Source organism: Oncorhynchus tshawytscha, unplaced genomic scaffold (assembly GCF_018296145.1).
Source record: "Oncorhynchus tshawytscha isolate Ot180627B unplaced genomic scaffold, Otsh_v2.0 Un_contig_11560_pilon_pilon, whole genome shotgun sequence".
Taxonomy (NCBI): domain Eukaryota; kingdom Metazoa; phylum Chordata; class Actinopteri; order Salmoniformes; family Salmonidae; genus Oncorhynchus; species Oncorhynchus tshawytscha.
In genome coordinates, this window is record NW_024609702.1 from 303,155 (window position 1) to 320,903 (window position 17,749).

At 43.3% G+C, this 17,749-nt stretch overlaps 1 protein-coding gene across 1 annotated transcript; it reads right to left on the bottom strand.

The window, feature by feature from the left end:
- Positions 1–2,153: 2,153 nt before the first annotated feature.
- LOC112241309 (protein kinase C alpha type) lies at positions 2,154–16,415 on the bottom strand. Its single transcript, XM_042317094.1, has 4 exons — positions 15,910–16,415; positions 12,183–12,290; positions 9,097–9,237; positions 2,154–5,815 (listed from the first exon to the last, which is right to left on the bottom strand). The coding sequence occupies exons 1-4, from the start codon at positions 15,922–15,924 to the stop codon at positions 5,648–5,650; spliced, it is 432 nt and encodes a 143-aa protein (XP_042173028.1). The 5' UTR covers positions 15,925–16,415; the 3' UTR covers positions 2,154–5,647.
- Positions 16,416–17,749: the final 1,334 nt, after the last annotated feature.

The window sequence follows — 17,749 nt, forward strand, 5'->3', positions numbered from 1 at the left end:
CAAGACATCCTGGTCCGTGACTGGGCTGGGTTTCTTCCTGTAGTCCGTGATTGACTGTAGACCCTGCCACATACCTCTTGTGTCTGAGCCGTTGAATCACACCCAGTCATCTGCACCCAGTTCAGTCATCTGCACCCAGTTCAGTCATCTGCACCCAGTTCAGTCATCTGCACCCAGTTCAGTCATCTGCACCCAGTTCAGTCATCTGCACCCAGTTCAGTCATCTGCACCCAGTTCAGTCATCTGCACCCAGTTCAGTCATCTGCACCCAATACAGCCAGCCTTCAACATGTTCTTACAGCCTACATATTCTTACCTCTTTGTTGATTGATATCCATTGAATTGTGTCCATTTTCTGTTTTAGAAAGATTTTCACAAATATGAAAAGAGAGATGGTGTCATTACAAAACAATATCCATTTAGATCATATAAGGGACCAACCTTAAATTGAGGAGATCTTTACATTTTTCAGTTAGGTGCCTGCACCTGCTCTCCTTTCAAATTCAAATCCAAATGTTTCTAGTTGGGCAGTTAGGTTCCTGCAAGAACCCCCACCAACTAAGGAGGTTCCTCGATGAACCCCACCTCATATGGGGTTCTTGGAAGAACCTTTTGAGGGCCATTTGCAGTGCCAGGAAGACTAAGGTTCTTCAAAGAACTTTGAGGATCTTAGAAGAACCCTTGTTGAACCCCTAATATTTAGAGTGTTCCAACAAAGACTGTCATTGAGCATAGTGATAAGTTGTCTGCTACAGTCACGTTCTCATAAGGGATAAAATATGAGTCTTCTTGTCCCCGTACACACTCATGTTGTACAAGGAATGCATAACACATTTGGCACCACCGTTGTGATACAACAGAGAGTTCTTCAGTACAAAAATAACAACACAAGCAACAGACAAAACTGTCCATTGTATCAGAAAAATATCTGTTGTATCACAACCATTATGTCAAATGCGTTGTAAATAAGTTGTACAATCTAAGTGTGTAGGGGGCCTTTGAGTGCTTTACATGAAGCAAACTGTTTACTCATGTGTTCAGTATTAGCTTATAGTGTCACGCCCTGACCTTAGAGATCCTTATTTCTTCTCCATGTTTGGTTAGGTCAGGGTGTGACTCGGGTGGGAGAATCTATGTTTTCTATTTCTTTGTTGTTTTTGCCTAGTGTGGTTCCCAATCAGAGGCAGCTGTCTAATGTTGTCTCTGATTGGGGATCATATATAACTTGTCATTTTCCGTTTGGGTTTTGTGGGGTGTTGTTTTCCGTTTAGTATCTGTGCCTGACGGAACTGTCCGCTTTCGTTTCTGTTTTCGTTATTTTTGTTTGAGTGATTCTTGACAATAAAGATCATGAACACTTTCCATGCTGCGCTTTGGTCCACTCTTCCTCACGACGACGAGCGTTACATATATAACCGACGAGGTATATCTCAAGGGCATATCTTATCTAGATGAACTTCCATTAGATTCCAAAAGTATTCTGCATTATTATGGCTTTATGGGCAGGTTCACTTGCTCAGCAACTGGAATAGAATAGGAGCCAACGTACCAGGCCAGGTCTGTGTGCTGTGAATGCAGAGTGGTCCACTTAGACAGACAGAGAGAAATAGAGAGAGAAATAGAGAGAGGGGGAAGAGAGATAGCGAGAGGGGAGGGGGCAGGGGGGGGGCATAGAGTGGGAGAAACAACAGACATACACACACATTACGAGGCGAACCCCAGCCCAAGACAAAACAAACAGCAGGACTCTGCTGATTCATCTGAGGGCTCAGTAGGCTTTGATTGCTGACAATTTGTCTGTGTGCAGGCTGAGTGTGCTAAACCTCTAAACGCTCCTATCTGGCAGGCCACGTTTGAAGGGTTAATATGAAGAGGGCAGACAACCTTCATCCTTTTGTCACCCTGAGGAGATGGAAAAGTTATTGCTGTGACGTTTCTGTTGTTCGGTGAGAAAATACTGAATGTGGCATTTGGATATTGGTGAGATTGCGTTGCTTTTAAGCAAGAATACTTTTGAAGTCTGTGAGGCAAAGTGGAATTCCTCATGGATAGCAATAGTGATATACAGTACAATGACACAGTAAACCGTCCAACATGTAGAATCTACATACAAAGCCTGGGAGGCTACAGAAAGCTAAACAACACAAATAAAGCAGATTGCATTTTCATTGGTTTATTCATACACAGTATCCTTTATACCCCAGTTAGCAAAGGGACTTGGGAGAACTTGACAAACAAAAGCAAGGAGAGTGAAATGAAAATAAAGCATACAAAACATCCCTGTGTTGTGGTCCCATGATCGCCATGATTCAAATAATGACTGCAAGTGATTGTAGTTCCTAAAAGTACATACTGCTCGGAGGTTTTGTGTCTAGAGTAGCCCAAACACCGCCCACCCACTAGACATAGATTCTCAATGTGAGATGTCATTCACAGGGCTAACTATGGTTAGCCTCTCTTTCCCACTAGTATCTGATAAGTTCTATAGAGAGTGCTATATTCTCCATGAAGAAACCTCCACATCTTTGAAGTAAAACATAATATCTAGATGGACAGATAAGATCCTGACTCAATGAAATACTTCTCAGTTTGTCTCATCAGCAATGTTGTGTAACCATATGGTTCCCCTTATTTCTAATAGGTCCATTTGGTCCAGATGGGACACTTTAATAATAAATGGAATCAAAGTTACATGTTAACATAATTTCAGTCGTCAGTAGTTTCAGTAGTCATCCCCATTGAACAGCTACATTTCAAGGACATGCTACAAATACCTTTGTCTAACAGAAACGGGCTAAATGCAAGACATTTGGCAATAGGCTGAAACGCCAAAACAACTGTGTCTTTGTGGTCAGGGTGTATTAAACAATAGACCAACGTTTCTTTATTCTTTGGCAGTTCAGTTGTGTCTGATTGAACTTCCTGTGCTTGTTCTGTGTTGATCTCTCAATATGTAGGTTCACAGTCTGGCACAGAAAGAGAACTTCTGCATAACCACAACCAAAACAGAAGAGACAGAAAATTCAAATCATTGTGTCCATGGCTTAGATGTGAGTTCTGACTGAATTTAGAACTTGGTTGAGTCAGGAGACTGAACACTAAGACAAACCAATAAACAAGTGGAGAAGAGGAGAACAGAAAGAGGAGAGCAGTGTAGTGGGAGGGGCTAGCGGGACAGGTGTGTGTCTCACTGTGATGCTTGGTGACACATGAACTTCCTACTGTACACCTGGGGATCTGTGTTAACATGCATCATGCCTTCTCTCATGCTTAGATCAAGCCTTACCCTCACATGCACACAGCGAAAGCCAGAAAACACACTTCTGCCTCTGATAGAAGAGAAACCACGGCTAGGAGTAGGAGTGTATTCGACCAGGGACCACGCGCCACAGTCACACATACTGTAGATACTGCATATCGTCTGTTAAACATTAAAGGTAGAGTCAGCGAAGTAAATGGCATAGTGGGTCAATCTCTGCAACACACTGAGAGTGCGGGTCAGTTTTGGTCCAGTGGCTACTACGTTGTAAGAGCGTGAAGGGAACCCATCTACAGATACTGTGGGTGACTTTGTGAGAGTGAAGTCTTGAGTCTTGATCATCGCAATTTCTGCGATGCTTTTTGTGCAAAGGTCATTTCTTGGACTCTACCTGTAAAATAGTCAAAAACAAACTGTGGATAAATAGAGAAAATACATATTACAAGGTTTCGCTGATAACAAAGCTACCAAAGATTCAGCCAAACGTCATGTGTTTTTGGGATAGTCATCTAAACAGAGATGTTTAACCCATCTAAGGTAGTAAAAGCACATTCAGTTCGTGGTATAAAATCTGCGAGTCATTTCTGTTTTTGAAAAAGCTCTTTCGATATCTACAAAATGGTCGACAAATAGGGTAAACAATGTTCTCTCTGGACAGAAAAGTATAGAGGGAAACATACGGAATATGTTTAATAAGTAACAAAAAAATCTATTCTCTGAATCTCATTCAACTTTTCAGTGGGGTAGGACTTTCATACAGACAATAATGAATGAATCAATAAATATCATAATACTTGGTTTTACAATGATAAATATCAGAAGTGTGCTGCATCCCCTAGAAAGTCATCTAGCACTTTTTCATAATCAGGAAATAAGCATGCAACCGAGAACTGCATTGTGCATATGGAAAGAGCATTTTCAGTAGTAAAATCAAAACATCTTCTTCTCATGAACCTCAGTTCAAGATTTTCCCCCATAAATAGAAGTCCGGAATACCAAGTTACATGTTGTTGCAAACCTTATGAACAGAACCATATCCTCAATTCAGTCTTGCTCATAAATTCTCCTAAATAACTCTGAGAAAATTGGTACCGGTGCTTTCACCAAAAATAAAATTGGACACCATCTTTAAATGTTCATCATTGTTTCATCAGTCAACTGTTCATACGGACCTAAAAGCTGTTCTTTAACAACATACTAGGTTAGACACAGCTATACTTGGTGGGTTACATTTTAGTAACGTTTTGTAAACGTTTGATAGCGGTTTGTAAACATTCGGTAACGGTTTGGAGTATAGTAATAAAACTGCCAGAGAAACATGGTGTTGAGCTTAGTTTAGCGTGCTGACACCATCAGAAGGGTTGACGGCTTCGCCACAAGGAAAGACATCATAGTTGACTATAGGAATTTCGTAAGAAAAGGACGCTGTAGATAGTATATGTTTATATAGATATGTACTGGAATAAAATGATTTGTTTCACCTCTATTTTGGCACTCGTGTAACAGTAGATAATAGACCTCTCTTCTCTGTAGGTATATAAATATAATCTAGAATGTGGTGTAGCAGACTGTTTAGAAATGGCAGTACAGTACAGTAGGTACAACAGAGAGAGGAAAGGTAGGGACAGGAGGGTATGTTCCATCATGCTTCATAGGGAGGGAGTGCTCTTTTACTATCCATAGCAACACACTGAGGAATCATGAGATACTGTATGTAGTCCCACAGACAACTTCCGGACAGGAAGGTACTGTAGGGTTTGGCTCTAGGTTCTAGAGCAAGTAGGAGGTTCTGGAACTGTGGAAAACATGGAACCCATTCCTGAATGTTAGGCCAGTAGGTTGCAGAGTTAAAGGGTTCCCCATGGTAACAGTGTGCAATTCATGTCAACGCTTACTGTACTGTCAACGCTTACTGTACTGTCAACGCTTACTGTACTGTCAACGCTTACTGTACTGTCAACGCTTACTGTACTGTCAACGCTTACTGTACTGTCAACGCTTACTGTACTGTCAACGCTTACTGCAGGCCTACTTCTCAAATCAATGTATCCATGACTACTGCGCTCAATCACCAGATAGACATACTCCCCTGTACACCAACCCCTCCCCCCTCCCTTACCCCCTCCATTGCATCAGACAAATTCCAATTGAGATCGTTCGCGGACAGCTTGTTTACAGAATGTCACCGACTGAAGTCCAGAGAACACATGAAGATAATATTAGTCTCTTTGACAAAGTGACAATAGGGGATTGGTGGTCAATCTGGAGGGTTGCTGTCCCAGTCCCAGTCCACATGGCTCTCTTCTCCCCCTCTCTCCTCTCTCTCTCTCTCTCTTGCTCTCTCACCAACCTCTTTCTCTCTCTTCCTCCTCTCCCTGATCTATCCCCTCATACCACACTGTGGAGGAGCGAAGGGTGGATGAACTGTGGGTTGATGTAGGAGAAACCAGCGAAGTCGCTCTGGTCAATGTTGGCGATGACTAGCTGGTCTGGAGGGGTCAACATGGGCTGGGTGCGTGTGAAGAACTTGTCAAAGTTCTCTGCTCCTTTGCCACCCTGTGTGGGTGTGTGAGAGAGAGGGGGGAGGTAGAGGGAGAGACAGAGACATGGCTGATATTAGGCGGTAAAGGAAGTGCATTATGTTGCCCACAGCAAGAGGATGTCTAGCTGTCACTTTTTGTGGGTGAATGATCTCATTACAACAGTATACTGTACCTCACGATACCTCCAGAATGATCTCATTATGACAGTATACTGTACCTCACGATACCTCCAGAATGATCTCATTATGACAGTATACTGTACCTCACGATACCCCCAGAATGATCTCATTATGACAGTATACTGTACCTCACGATACCTCCAGAATGATCTCATCATGACAGTATACTGTACCTCACGATACCCCCAGAATGATCTCATTATGACAGTATACTGTACCTCACAATACCTCCAGAATTATCTCATCATGACAGTATACTGTACCTCACGATACCTCCAGAATGATCTCATTATGACAGTATACTGTACCTCACGATACCTCCAGAATGATCTCATTATGACAGTATACTGTACCTCACGATACCTCCAGAATGATCTCATTATGACAGTATACTGTACCTCACGATACCTCCAGAATGATCTCATTATGACAGGATACTGTACCCCACGATACCCCCAGAATGATCTCATCATGACAGTATACTGTACCTCACGATACCTCCAGAATGATCTCATTATGACAGTATACTGTACCCCACGATACCCCCAGAATGATCTCATTATGACAGTATACTGTACCTCACGATACCCCCAGAATGATCTCATTATGACAGTATACTGTACCTCACGATACCTCCAGAATGATCTCATTATGACAGTATACTGTACCTCACGATACCTCCAGAATGATCTCATTATGACAGTATACTGTACCTCACGATACCTCCAGAATGATCTCATTATGACAGTATACTGTACCTCACGATACCTCCAGAATGATCTCATTACAACAGTATACTGTACCTCACGAAACCTCCAGAATGATCTCATTATGACAGTATACTGTACCTCACGATACCCCCAGAATGATCTCATTATGACAGTATACTGTACCTCACGATACCCCCAGAATGATCTCATTATGACAGTATACTGTACCTCACGATACCTCCAGAATGATCTCATCATGACAGTATACTGTACCTCACGATACCCCCAGAATGATCTCATTATGACAGTATACTGTACCTCACAATACCTCCAGAATGATCTCATCATGACAGTATACTGTACCTCACGATACCTCCAGAATGATCTCATTATGACAGTATACTGTACCTCACGATACCTCCAGAATGATCTCATTATGACAGTATACTGTACCCCACGATACCTCCAGAATGATCTCATTATGACAGTATACTGTACCTCACGATACCCCAGAATGATCTCATTATGACAGTATACTGTACCCCACGATACCCCCAGAATGATCTCATCATGACAGTATACTGTACCTCACGATACCTCCAGAAGGATCTCATTATGACAGTATACTGTACCTCACAATACCTCCAGAATGATCTCATCATGACAGTATACTGTACCTCACGATACCTCCAGAATGATCTCATTATGACAGTATACTGTACCTCACGATACCTCCAGAATGATCTCATTATGACAGTATACTGTACCCCACGATACCTCCAGAATAAATGGAGACCAGAATTAGCTCTGTTTGTATGTGAACCCACACTGATACATCCGCCATGAAGCAATGCGGTGGATATGGTGTGAGGGCTAGGAGGCTTTTAGAGGGCTATTTCTAAACCTATGTATTCTTAAACCTCTGTAGGAGGGTTCGGTCACAAAGCCCCCATGCCCGGCAAGTGTGTTTGTAGGAAAAGAAGGGGCTGTGATGGAGAGAAGTGGGATGGAGGGAGAGAGGGTGTAGGGGTTGGGGTGTGGGTTTGGTCACAAAGCCCCCACACCTGGTTGTGAGAGTGTGTTTAGCAATAGGAAGGGTGGCAAAGGAGGATGGTGGGATGGAGGGAGGGATGGAGGAGGGTAGATGGAGGCTGCAGCTGTGCTCTAGCAGTCTTTTAACCTCCCAGAGTGACACATGGCTGCAGGCTCTCAGACCCACACAGGGTAGGAGATGAATCAGAGAGACACACACAGGCACGATCACATGCACGAACACACGGACGAACACACACACACACACACACACACACACACACACACACACACACACACACACACACACACACACACACACACACACACACACACACACACACTAAGTGATGCCTACATTTCTACAGTGGCCAATTTAGTTATGGAAACAGACTCTCTAAAACTCTTTAAAAATAGTTTTACAACTCTTTAGAAATATGATAAAACCCCACTTATGAGTAATAGTGCACCTGAAGTGTATGGCTTTGATGTTGTGCATCAGAGTGGTGAGTGGTCCTCTCCAGCCCTTTCTTGCAGTCAAATGACCAAATCGCCCTCTAGTGGCCTCATGGGTGGAATGTTATTAATATTTTTTAGAAACATATATATTTTTTAAATCCAGAAAATGTTGTGTTTCTATGTCAAGCGGTTTTGTTATATTTCAGGCTCCTGTGATGTATATAAAGTGTAATATTGGGATTTAAACTAAAAATGTAATACATTTCAACTCCATATCTGACATGGTACAGGTGTCTTCTTCATTTTAAGACCATAACCATGTGTGTGAGGTGTATACTCTTCTTTCAAAGTAGATTTATTTAAGATTACCAAGAAACATTCCGTGTGACCCTGATTTAGCCCACTGCATTAAAAGGTTAAAGTGCCAATATGTGTTTGCTACATCCACTTTCTGACTTCTAATTCCATTATATTTCCCCATTGATTCTTGAGGAATATAACTTATAAACCCCTCAAGAGCTTAGTTAAATGTGTTTACTACATCAGAATCCAAAATAGAAGCTTGTTTTACTCCTTTGTTTGTAAACAGAATCATTGTAAACAAACACTGTATCACCTCAAAACATGGTTAAAACTGTCATTTTGATGTGATGGATGGTCAGTCTTTTTATCCATAGCTTTGTCTATGAATTTGAGAGTGGATACATTTCTCCAGCCCCATCTCTTACTGTAGCTATCAGTGGAGGGGTGACGCTTTGTAATGGTTTGAACTGAAGATTACCCTTTAAAGAGACTTGTTATGATAGCAGCCTGTGCATGTGGATAAAAGGGTCTCTTTCATCTGATCATAGACTTCCAATAACCTCTGGAATGACTCTAATAGCTGGGTAACTCACGCACACACACATACACACCGTTTTAGGCTTGAATGGTGGTTGGATCTCTCTGTTGGCGAGGCGGTCCCAGTCGATACGTCTGAAGAAGGCCTGCTCCCGGATGTCCCTCTCGCCCTCCAGACCACAGCCTAGACGCTTTGATGGGTGCTTGGTCATGAACTGGAGGGTGGGGGAAGTAAAGTGATGGGGGAGGGAGAGAGAGGGAGGGAGAGAGAGAGAAAGAGAGAGAGAAGCCCATAACTGAGCATTATAGAAGCTACAATTGTATAGCCTTGACAACAGCAGTTCTTTATTACTGGTGGTCTGTTGTGTAGCTTCCCTTCAACTTTTAAAGCCACTCTATATTTCCCTTTCCAACAGCCTTCCTTAATAACCTTATTTTTGATCCATATTTTCATTATTCAGAATCCAGCCTAAAAATAGAAAGGGGAGGAAATTGCAAATGATGGTTATCGATAATATGTATTTAGTGCCTATTTTATTCAACTCCAAATTGTCTCATTTATTAATGATTTCATAGATCATATAGATTTAAAGGTGGAGGAGAGAAGGGTTGAGGAGACACGCCTCTGTTGTCACGACGACAATAGCATCAGATGATGAATTACTGTATATGTTCAGAAGCATGGACAGCGGGTGACATCATCCCTAAGTAACTGAACCGAAGACAGAACATCTAAATTGAATCTCTTCTGTGTGTAAATTGCTGCAAAATTCAAATTTCAATGGTACACTGCCATTCAAAAGTTTGGGGACACTTAGAAATGTCCTTGTTTTTGAAAGAAAAACACATTTTTTGTCCATTAAAATAACATCAAATTGATCCGAAATACAGTGTAGACATTGTTAATGTTGTAAATGGCTAATGTAGTTGAAAACGGCAGATTTTTTAATGGAATATCTACATAGGCGTACAGAGGCCCATTATCAGCAACCAGCAATCAGCAATCTGTGTTCCAATGGCACGTTGTGTTAGCTAATCCAAGTTTATCATTTTAAAAGGCTAATTGATCATTAGAAAACCTTTTTGCAATTCTGTTAGCACAGCTGAAAACTGTTGTTCTGATTAAAGAAGCAATAAAACTGGCCTTCTTTAGACTAGTTGAGTATCTGGAGCAACAGCATTTGTGGGTTCGATTACAGGCTCAAAATGCCCATAAACAAAGCACTTTCTTCTGAAACTCGTCAGACTATTCTTGTCCTGAGAAATTAAAGTTATTCCATGCGAGAAATTGCCAAGAAACTGAAGATCTCGTACAACGCTGTGTACTACTCCCTTCACAGAACAGCACAAACTGTCTCTAACCAGAATAGTTTCTCAAACTAGACACTCTAATGTACTTGTCCTCTTGCTCAGTTGTGCACCGGGGCCTCCCACTCCTCTTTCTATTCGGGTTAGGGCCAGTTCGTGCTGTTTTGTGAAAACTGAACAACAGTTTCAGCTGTGCTAACAGAATTGCAAAAGGGGTTTCTAATGATCAATTAGCCTTTTAAAAGGATAAACTTGGATTAGCTAACACAACGTGCCATTGGAACACAGGAGTGACGGTTGCTGGTAATGGGCCTCTGTCGTTTCCAACTACAATAGTCATTTACAACATTAACAATATCTACACTGTATTTCTGATCAATTTGATGTTATTTTAATGGACAAAAAAGTGCTTTTCTTTCAAAAACAAGAACATTTCTAAGTGACCCCAAACTTTTGAATGATAGTGTATATAAGCATGGCCATCCACAGAAAGAAGAGGAAGACTATGTGACTTTGATACCAAGGAGACCAGGGATGGTGGCCTGCCAGGTGGCCCGCCAGGTGGCCCGCTTTTGTCAGGATCTCAACTTACTGTTGAGAGTTACAATTGTAGAATGAAATGTGTTTGTGCATCAGCAGTTTTTTTCTTGTCATGTCAGTCACTGACAGTCACTCAATCAGCCCATGTCAGCAAACAAAATGAGATCATTAAGTTAGTCTAGCCAGCTATATTAACATGTAGTAATCATGGTCAAATTACCGACCGGGGGCCCTTATTCATTTTTATTACTGAAAACATTTCTCATCACCCTATGGCAAAACGTGTGGAATTACCGGAAATTAGCTGTAAAATCACACATTTTTTCTCCACCCATTGCCAATGAAATTAGTTATAAAATTGCTAAAACTTCCCTCCGCCCCATGGGAAAATGTGTAGAAATGCAGCAAACTTTTCTCTACGTTCCATGGCAAAACTTTGTTGGGGGGGGGGCAACCAAATTTCACGTAGGGTCTGACTGCATGAGTGGTTATGGATGTGGCTATGCAGATCCATGATCATGATGAGTTCAGATTTTTTGTGGCCCCCACCCCTATCCAAGTTGCCCATCCCTGAAGTAGACCCCTAGGGAGAATCAGATGCTCACTAGATTAGAACAGGACTCTGATTTAAATAGTTCAGAACACATCTTTGCTTCAACTCAATGGAATATAGTCATATGATAAGAATCCTTGTGAATAAAAGGGAATAAAAGGGAATAAAACCAATTATTGAGAGTTGAGTCCATGTTGTCGATTTCAAGTTGAAATAAAAGCCTACTGGACAACACCCAGCCCTACATATTGTATATCATTCTGTTTTTCAGTTGGAGCATGCCATCCAGTTCCAAATCACATTGGCACCGTTGTGTGGTGTCAAAAATATAAATATGTTGCCTCACAAGCATTGTGTAAAATGCTTTGTACATGAGTTGAACAACTTATGTATAGGGTCATCGATGCCCAATTATAATGATGACCCCATATCTCCCAGTGAGTTACTGTAGGAGAGATTACAACCCCATATCTCCCAGTGAGTTACTGTAGGAGAGATACAACCCCATATCTCCCAGTGAGTTACTGTAGGAGAGATACAACCCCATATCTCCCAGTGAGTTACTGTAGGAGAGATACAACCCCATATCTCCCAGTGAGTTACTGTAGGAGAGATACAACCCCATATCTCCCAGTGAGTTACTGTAGGAGAGATACAACCCCATATCTCCCAGTGAGTTACTGTAGGAGAGATTCAACCCCATATCTCTCAGTGAGTTACTGTAGGAGAGATTCAACCCCATATATCCCAGCTACTTACTCCCTTGCAGATGACGACAGCCTCCTTAGACATGGACTTGGGGTAGGACACGTTGTGCTCCATGATGGACTGGAACAACTCATCTTCATCCTCTCCATCGAACGGCGGCTTCAGGGAAACAACATACACACGTCATTCATTGATACAGTTGACAACCAAAATGTACACACGAGTGAGGGTCCACGTTTTACTGCAATTTGCTTACTGAAGGTCCACATTTGTAGCAACATGGTTAGAGTGGATAAGATATGAAAATAAGTTTACTGTACATGCAGTGCTTATGGTATACTTACAGTATATCTTTAAAAAGGACAAATAGCCAACGAAATGTGACCAATCATGTATTTTGTCAATCCCCTTGTCTTTGTGATCTTACACAGCGTGATACCACAGCTTTGTGTGCTCGTTACAAAGAGGGACCGGGCTAGCCACCACTCTGAGGTGGAATAAAACAGAGGACAGTTGGGAACTCCCTAATAACCCAGCAGCCACTCAGAACCAACCTGTGGGTCTAATTTCTCTCTGTGTGTGTGTGTGTGAGTTCCTTTAATGTTCCTCTGTGAAGTCTTTCATCTGTCATAGAAGTCATTGGTGTACAGTGGGTTCATATTGGCAATAGATGCCAGCCATAGTTCTCTACCATCTGTTCAGATTGTCCCATCAGAATGCAATGACATGCTTTGCCCTGTTATTGAGTGCTACTGTGACAACAACGCCATTAGCACACTCTGCCAACCCGGATGTCCTAGCCGTGTCTGAATCCTGGATAAGGAAGACCACCAAAAACCCTGAAATTTCCATCCTTAACTGTAACGTTTTCCGACAAGATAGAACTGCCAAAGGGGGCGGTGATGTAATCTCCTGCAGAGAAAGCCTGCAGAGTTCTGTCTTACTACCCAGGTCTGTACTCACTGCCTCATTGCCTGCATCTGTAATGGGTCTGCGGTCAAATGAACACCCCTCATCACTGTCAAACGCTCCCTAAAACACTTCAGCAAGCAGGTCCTTCTAATCAACCTGGCCCGGGTATCCTGGAAGGATATTGACCTCATCCTGTCAGTAGAGGATGCCTGGTTATTCTTTAAAAGTGCCTTCCTCACCATCTTAAATAAGCATGCCCCATTCAAAAAATGTAGAACCAGGAACAGATATATAGCCATATATAGTCATATAGCCCTTGGTTCTCTCCAGACCTGACTGCCCTTGACCAGCATAAAAACATCCTGTGGCGTACTGCATTAGCATCAAACAGCCCCTGTGATATGCAACTTTTCAGGGAAGTTAGGAACAAATATACACAGGCAATTAGGAAAGCTAAGGCTAGCTTTTTCAAGCAGAAATTTGCATCCTGTAGCACAAACTCAAAAACGTTCTGCGACACTGTAAAGTCCATGGAGAATAAGAGCACCTCCTCCCAGCTGCCCACTGAACCGAGGCTAGGAAACACTGTCACCAACAATAAATCCACTATAATTGAAGACTTTAAGTCTTTACTGAAGACTCATCTCTTCAGTGGGTCATATGATTGAGTGTAGTCTGGCCCAGGAGTGGGAAGGTGAACGGAAAGGCTCTGGAGCAACGAACCGCCATTGCTGTCTCTGCCTGGCCGGTTCCCCTCTTTCCACTGGGATTCTCTGCCTCTAACCCTATTACAGGGGCTGAGTCATTGGCTTACTGGGGCTCTCTCATGCCGTCCCTGGAAGGGGTGCGTCACCTGAGTGGGTTGATTCACTGATGTGGTCATCCTGTCTGGGTTGGCGCCCCCCCCTTGGGTTGTGCCATGGCGGAGATCTTTGTGGGCTATACTCGGCCCTGTCTCAGGATGGTAAGTTGGTGGTTGAAGATATCCCTCTAGTGGTGTGGGGGCTGTGCTTTGGCAAAGTGGGTGGGGTTATATCCTTCCTGTTTGGCCCTGTCCGGGGTGTCCTCGGATGGGTCCACAGTGTCTCCTGACCTCTCCTGTCTCAGCCTCCAGTATTTATGCTGCAGTAGTTTATGTGTCGGGGGCTAGGGTCAGTTTGTTATATCTGGAGTACTTCTCCTGTCCTATTCGGTGTCCTGTGTGAATCTAAGTGTGCGTTCTCTAATTCTCTCCTTCTCTCTCTCGGAGGACCTAAGCCCTAGGACCATGCCCCAGGATTAGCTGACATGATGACTCCTTGCTGTCCCCAGTCCACCTGGCCGTGCTGCTGCTCCAGTTTCAACTGTTCTGCCTTCTTATTATTCGAACATGCTGATCATTTATGAACATTTGAACATCTTGGCCATGTTCTGTTATAATCTCCACCCGGCACAGCCAGAAGAGGACTGGCCACCCCACATATGCTCTCTCTAATTCTCTCTTTTTTTCTCTCTCTCAGAGGACCTGAGCCCTAGGACCATGCCCCAGGATTAGCTGACATGATGACTCCTTGCTGTCCCCAGTCCACCTGGCCGTGCTGCTGCTCCAGTTTCAACTGTTCTGCCTTCTTATTATTCGAACATGCTGATCATTTATGAACATTTGAACATCTTGGCCATGTTCTGTTATAATCTCCACCCGGCACAGCCAGAAGAGGACTGGCCACCCCACATAGCCTGGTTCCTCTCTAGGTTTCTTCCTAGGTTTTGGCCTTTCTAGGGAGTTTTTCCTAGCCACCGTGCTTCTACACCTGCATTGCTTGCTGTTTGGGGTTTTAGGCTGGGTTTCTGTACAGCACTTTGAGATATCAGCTGATGTACGAAGGGCTATATGAATAAATTTGATTTGATATCATTGAGAATTTCAATAAGCATTTCTCTACGGCTGGCCATGCTTTCCACCTGACTACCCCCACCCCGATCAACAGCCCTCCACCCCCCCACAGAAACTCGCCCAAGCCTCCCCGACTTCTCCTTCACCCAAATCCAGATAGCTGATGTTCTGAAAGAGCTGCAAAATCTGGACCCCTACAAATCAGCCGGGCTAGACAATCTGGACCATCTCTTTCTAAAACGATCTGCCAAAATTGTTGCAACCTCTATTACTAGCCTGTTCAACCTCTCTTTCGTATCGTCTGAGATTCCCATAGATTGGAAGGCTGCCGCAATCATCCCCCTCTTCAAAGGGGGAGACACTCTAGACCCAAACTGCTACAGACCTATATCTATTTTACCCTGCCTTTCTAAGGCCTTCGAAAGCCAAGTTAACAAACAGATTACCGACCATTTCGAATCCCACCGTACCTTCTCCGCTATGCAAACTGGTTTCAGAGCTGGTCATGGGTGCACCTCAGCCATGCTCAAAGTCCTAAACGATATCACAACTGCCATCGATTAGAGACATTACTGTGCAGCCGTATTCATCGACCTGGCTAAGGCTTTTGACTCTGTCAATCACAACATTCTTATTGGCAGACTCAATAGCCTTGGTTTCTCAAATGATTGCCTCGCCTGGTTCACCAACTACTTCTCTGATAGAGTTCAGTGTGTCAAATTGGAGGGACCTCTGGCAGTCTCTATGGGGGTGCCACAGGGTTCAATTCTCTGGCCGACTCTTTTCTATGTATACATCAATGATGTCGCTCTTGCTGCTGGCGAGCTGAGATAAGGGGGGACTTTACCTAGCAGGGTCTTGTAGATGACCTGGAGCCATATATATATATATAGGCTATAGGATGCTGTGAAATATGGACTCAGCATAACATGAAGCCACATTTGATCTATTGAACAATAGACTTCCATTTGACAAATATACTACTGCACGTACCTGTCCTGCTAGCATCTCGTAGAGGAGAACCCCATAAGCCCACCAGTCCACTGATTTCCCATAGGGCTGATATGCAATGATCTGTCAGGAGAGAGGAGAGAAAGGTGAAAGAGCCACATTACATTAATAATATGCTGCTGGAAGCCCAACCCAAACACACCCACTATTCCATTGTGGGACCAGCATGTGGGAACCACTGCAACCCATGTGATTTTCATATTTACCCAGGTTTGCTCTGCCTGCAATTTCAGTCAAGGACAGTTACTCTGCTCTGAGCTACGTTGACAGCAGTAGCAGCACATAGGATTGTTATCTTCTAAACTTCCACCACACCACACACCATTATTACAGTGGGCTATGTATATCTGCCATAACAAAGGACTATTTTCCTACCATCCAATTTACCAGTCCACATGTCCACCCACACACATTGTACAGAAACACACAGAAGCTCTTGCGCCCACACACCCTCACTTGGATGCATAAACAAGCATGCACACACACACACACACACACACACACACACACACACACACACACACACACACACACACACACACACACACACACACACACACACACACACACACACACACACACACACACACACACACACACACACACACACACACACACACACACACACACACACACACATACACACACACACACACAGCTAAATTGTAACTGAACTGTGATGGCTTTTGCCGCAGACGTGAAATGAGATTCAATTCTTACATGTAGTGAGGGATAAAACACAGCACGTGCAGAAATGAGGAAAGAACATTCTATCACCGGTCACCCCCTCAAGCAGACAATACAGGAAGCAGCTCTACCACCTGTCACCCCTCAAGCAGACAAGACAGGAAGCAGCTCTACCACCTGTCACCCCTCAAGCAGACAAGACAGGAAGCAGCTCTACTACCTGTCACCCCCTCAAGCAGACAAGACAGGACGCAGCTCTACCGCCAAACACAGGGACATGTATGAGCATGTGCTGTATGGGCATCCATTCCTCGTCACAGTAACGAGAAGTGACAGGTCTATAATGTCGCTCCAGGTCCTTCTCCGAGCCTCAGGCACAGAATGAAATAGAACACTTTTTATATTATATTGCATCTTTATGGCCAGAGTAACCACGTGGTCATATTATAGCGGTGTGAGAGGACAGACTACTGAGAGACTTGAGGCTTGAACTTACACTGAGACAACATGACCATTATATTCTTCTCTGTTGCCTTTAGATATAGATTTCAATATAGAAAACAGCTAAATAAAAGGTGTCTGAAAAGTGCTCAGATTCAAAGTCCATTCATTAAATAGACACCTCAACCCCAGGTCCACCCACCATGGAAACCCAGAGATAGAAACAGGGCTATCCCCACCTCCTACCTTTGGGTTTCTACAGTCCCTCATGAGTCACTACAGATAGCGAGGCAGGAGCGGATCTCTCACTCACACACACACACACACACACACACACACACACACACACACACACACACACACACACACACACACACACACACACACACACACACACACACACACACACACACACACACACACACACACACACACACACACACACACACACACACAACACACACACAAACACAACAACACAACAACACAACACAACACAACACAACACAACACAACACAACACAAACACAAACACAAACACAAACACAAACACAAACACAAACACAAACAATCTACTGGTGGACATCTCTATTAAAGAGATTACGCAGTACTTTTGTATACTTTTTAGCCAGTAGTTCTGAAAGTAGAACTCATGAGCCAAAAGTGGTCCCCGGAAATGGTGTACTATGTCACA

Coding starts and splice junctions, on each gene's coding strand:
- LOC112241309 (XM_042317094.1), bottom strand. Junction 9,238..12,182: donor CTGTCGTCATCTGCAAGGGA/GTAAGTAGCTGG, acceptor CCCACCCTCCAG/TTCATGACCAAGCACCCATC. Junction 5,816..9,096: donor CACCATTCAAGCCTAAAACG/GTGTGTATGTGT, acceptor ACACCCACACAG/GGTGGCAAAGGAGCAGAGAA.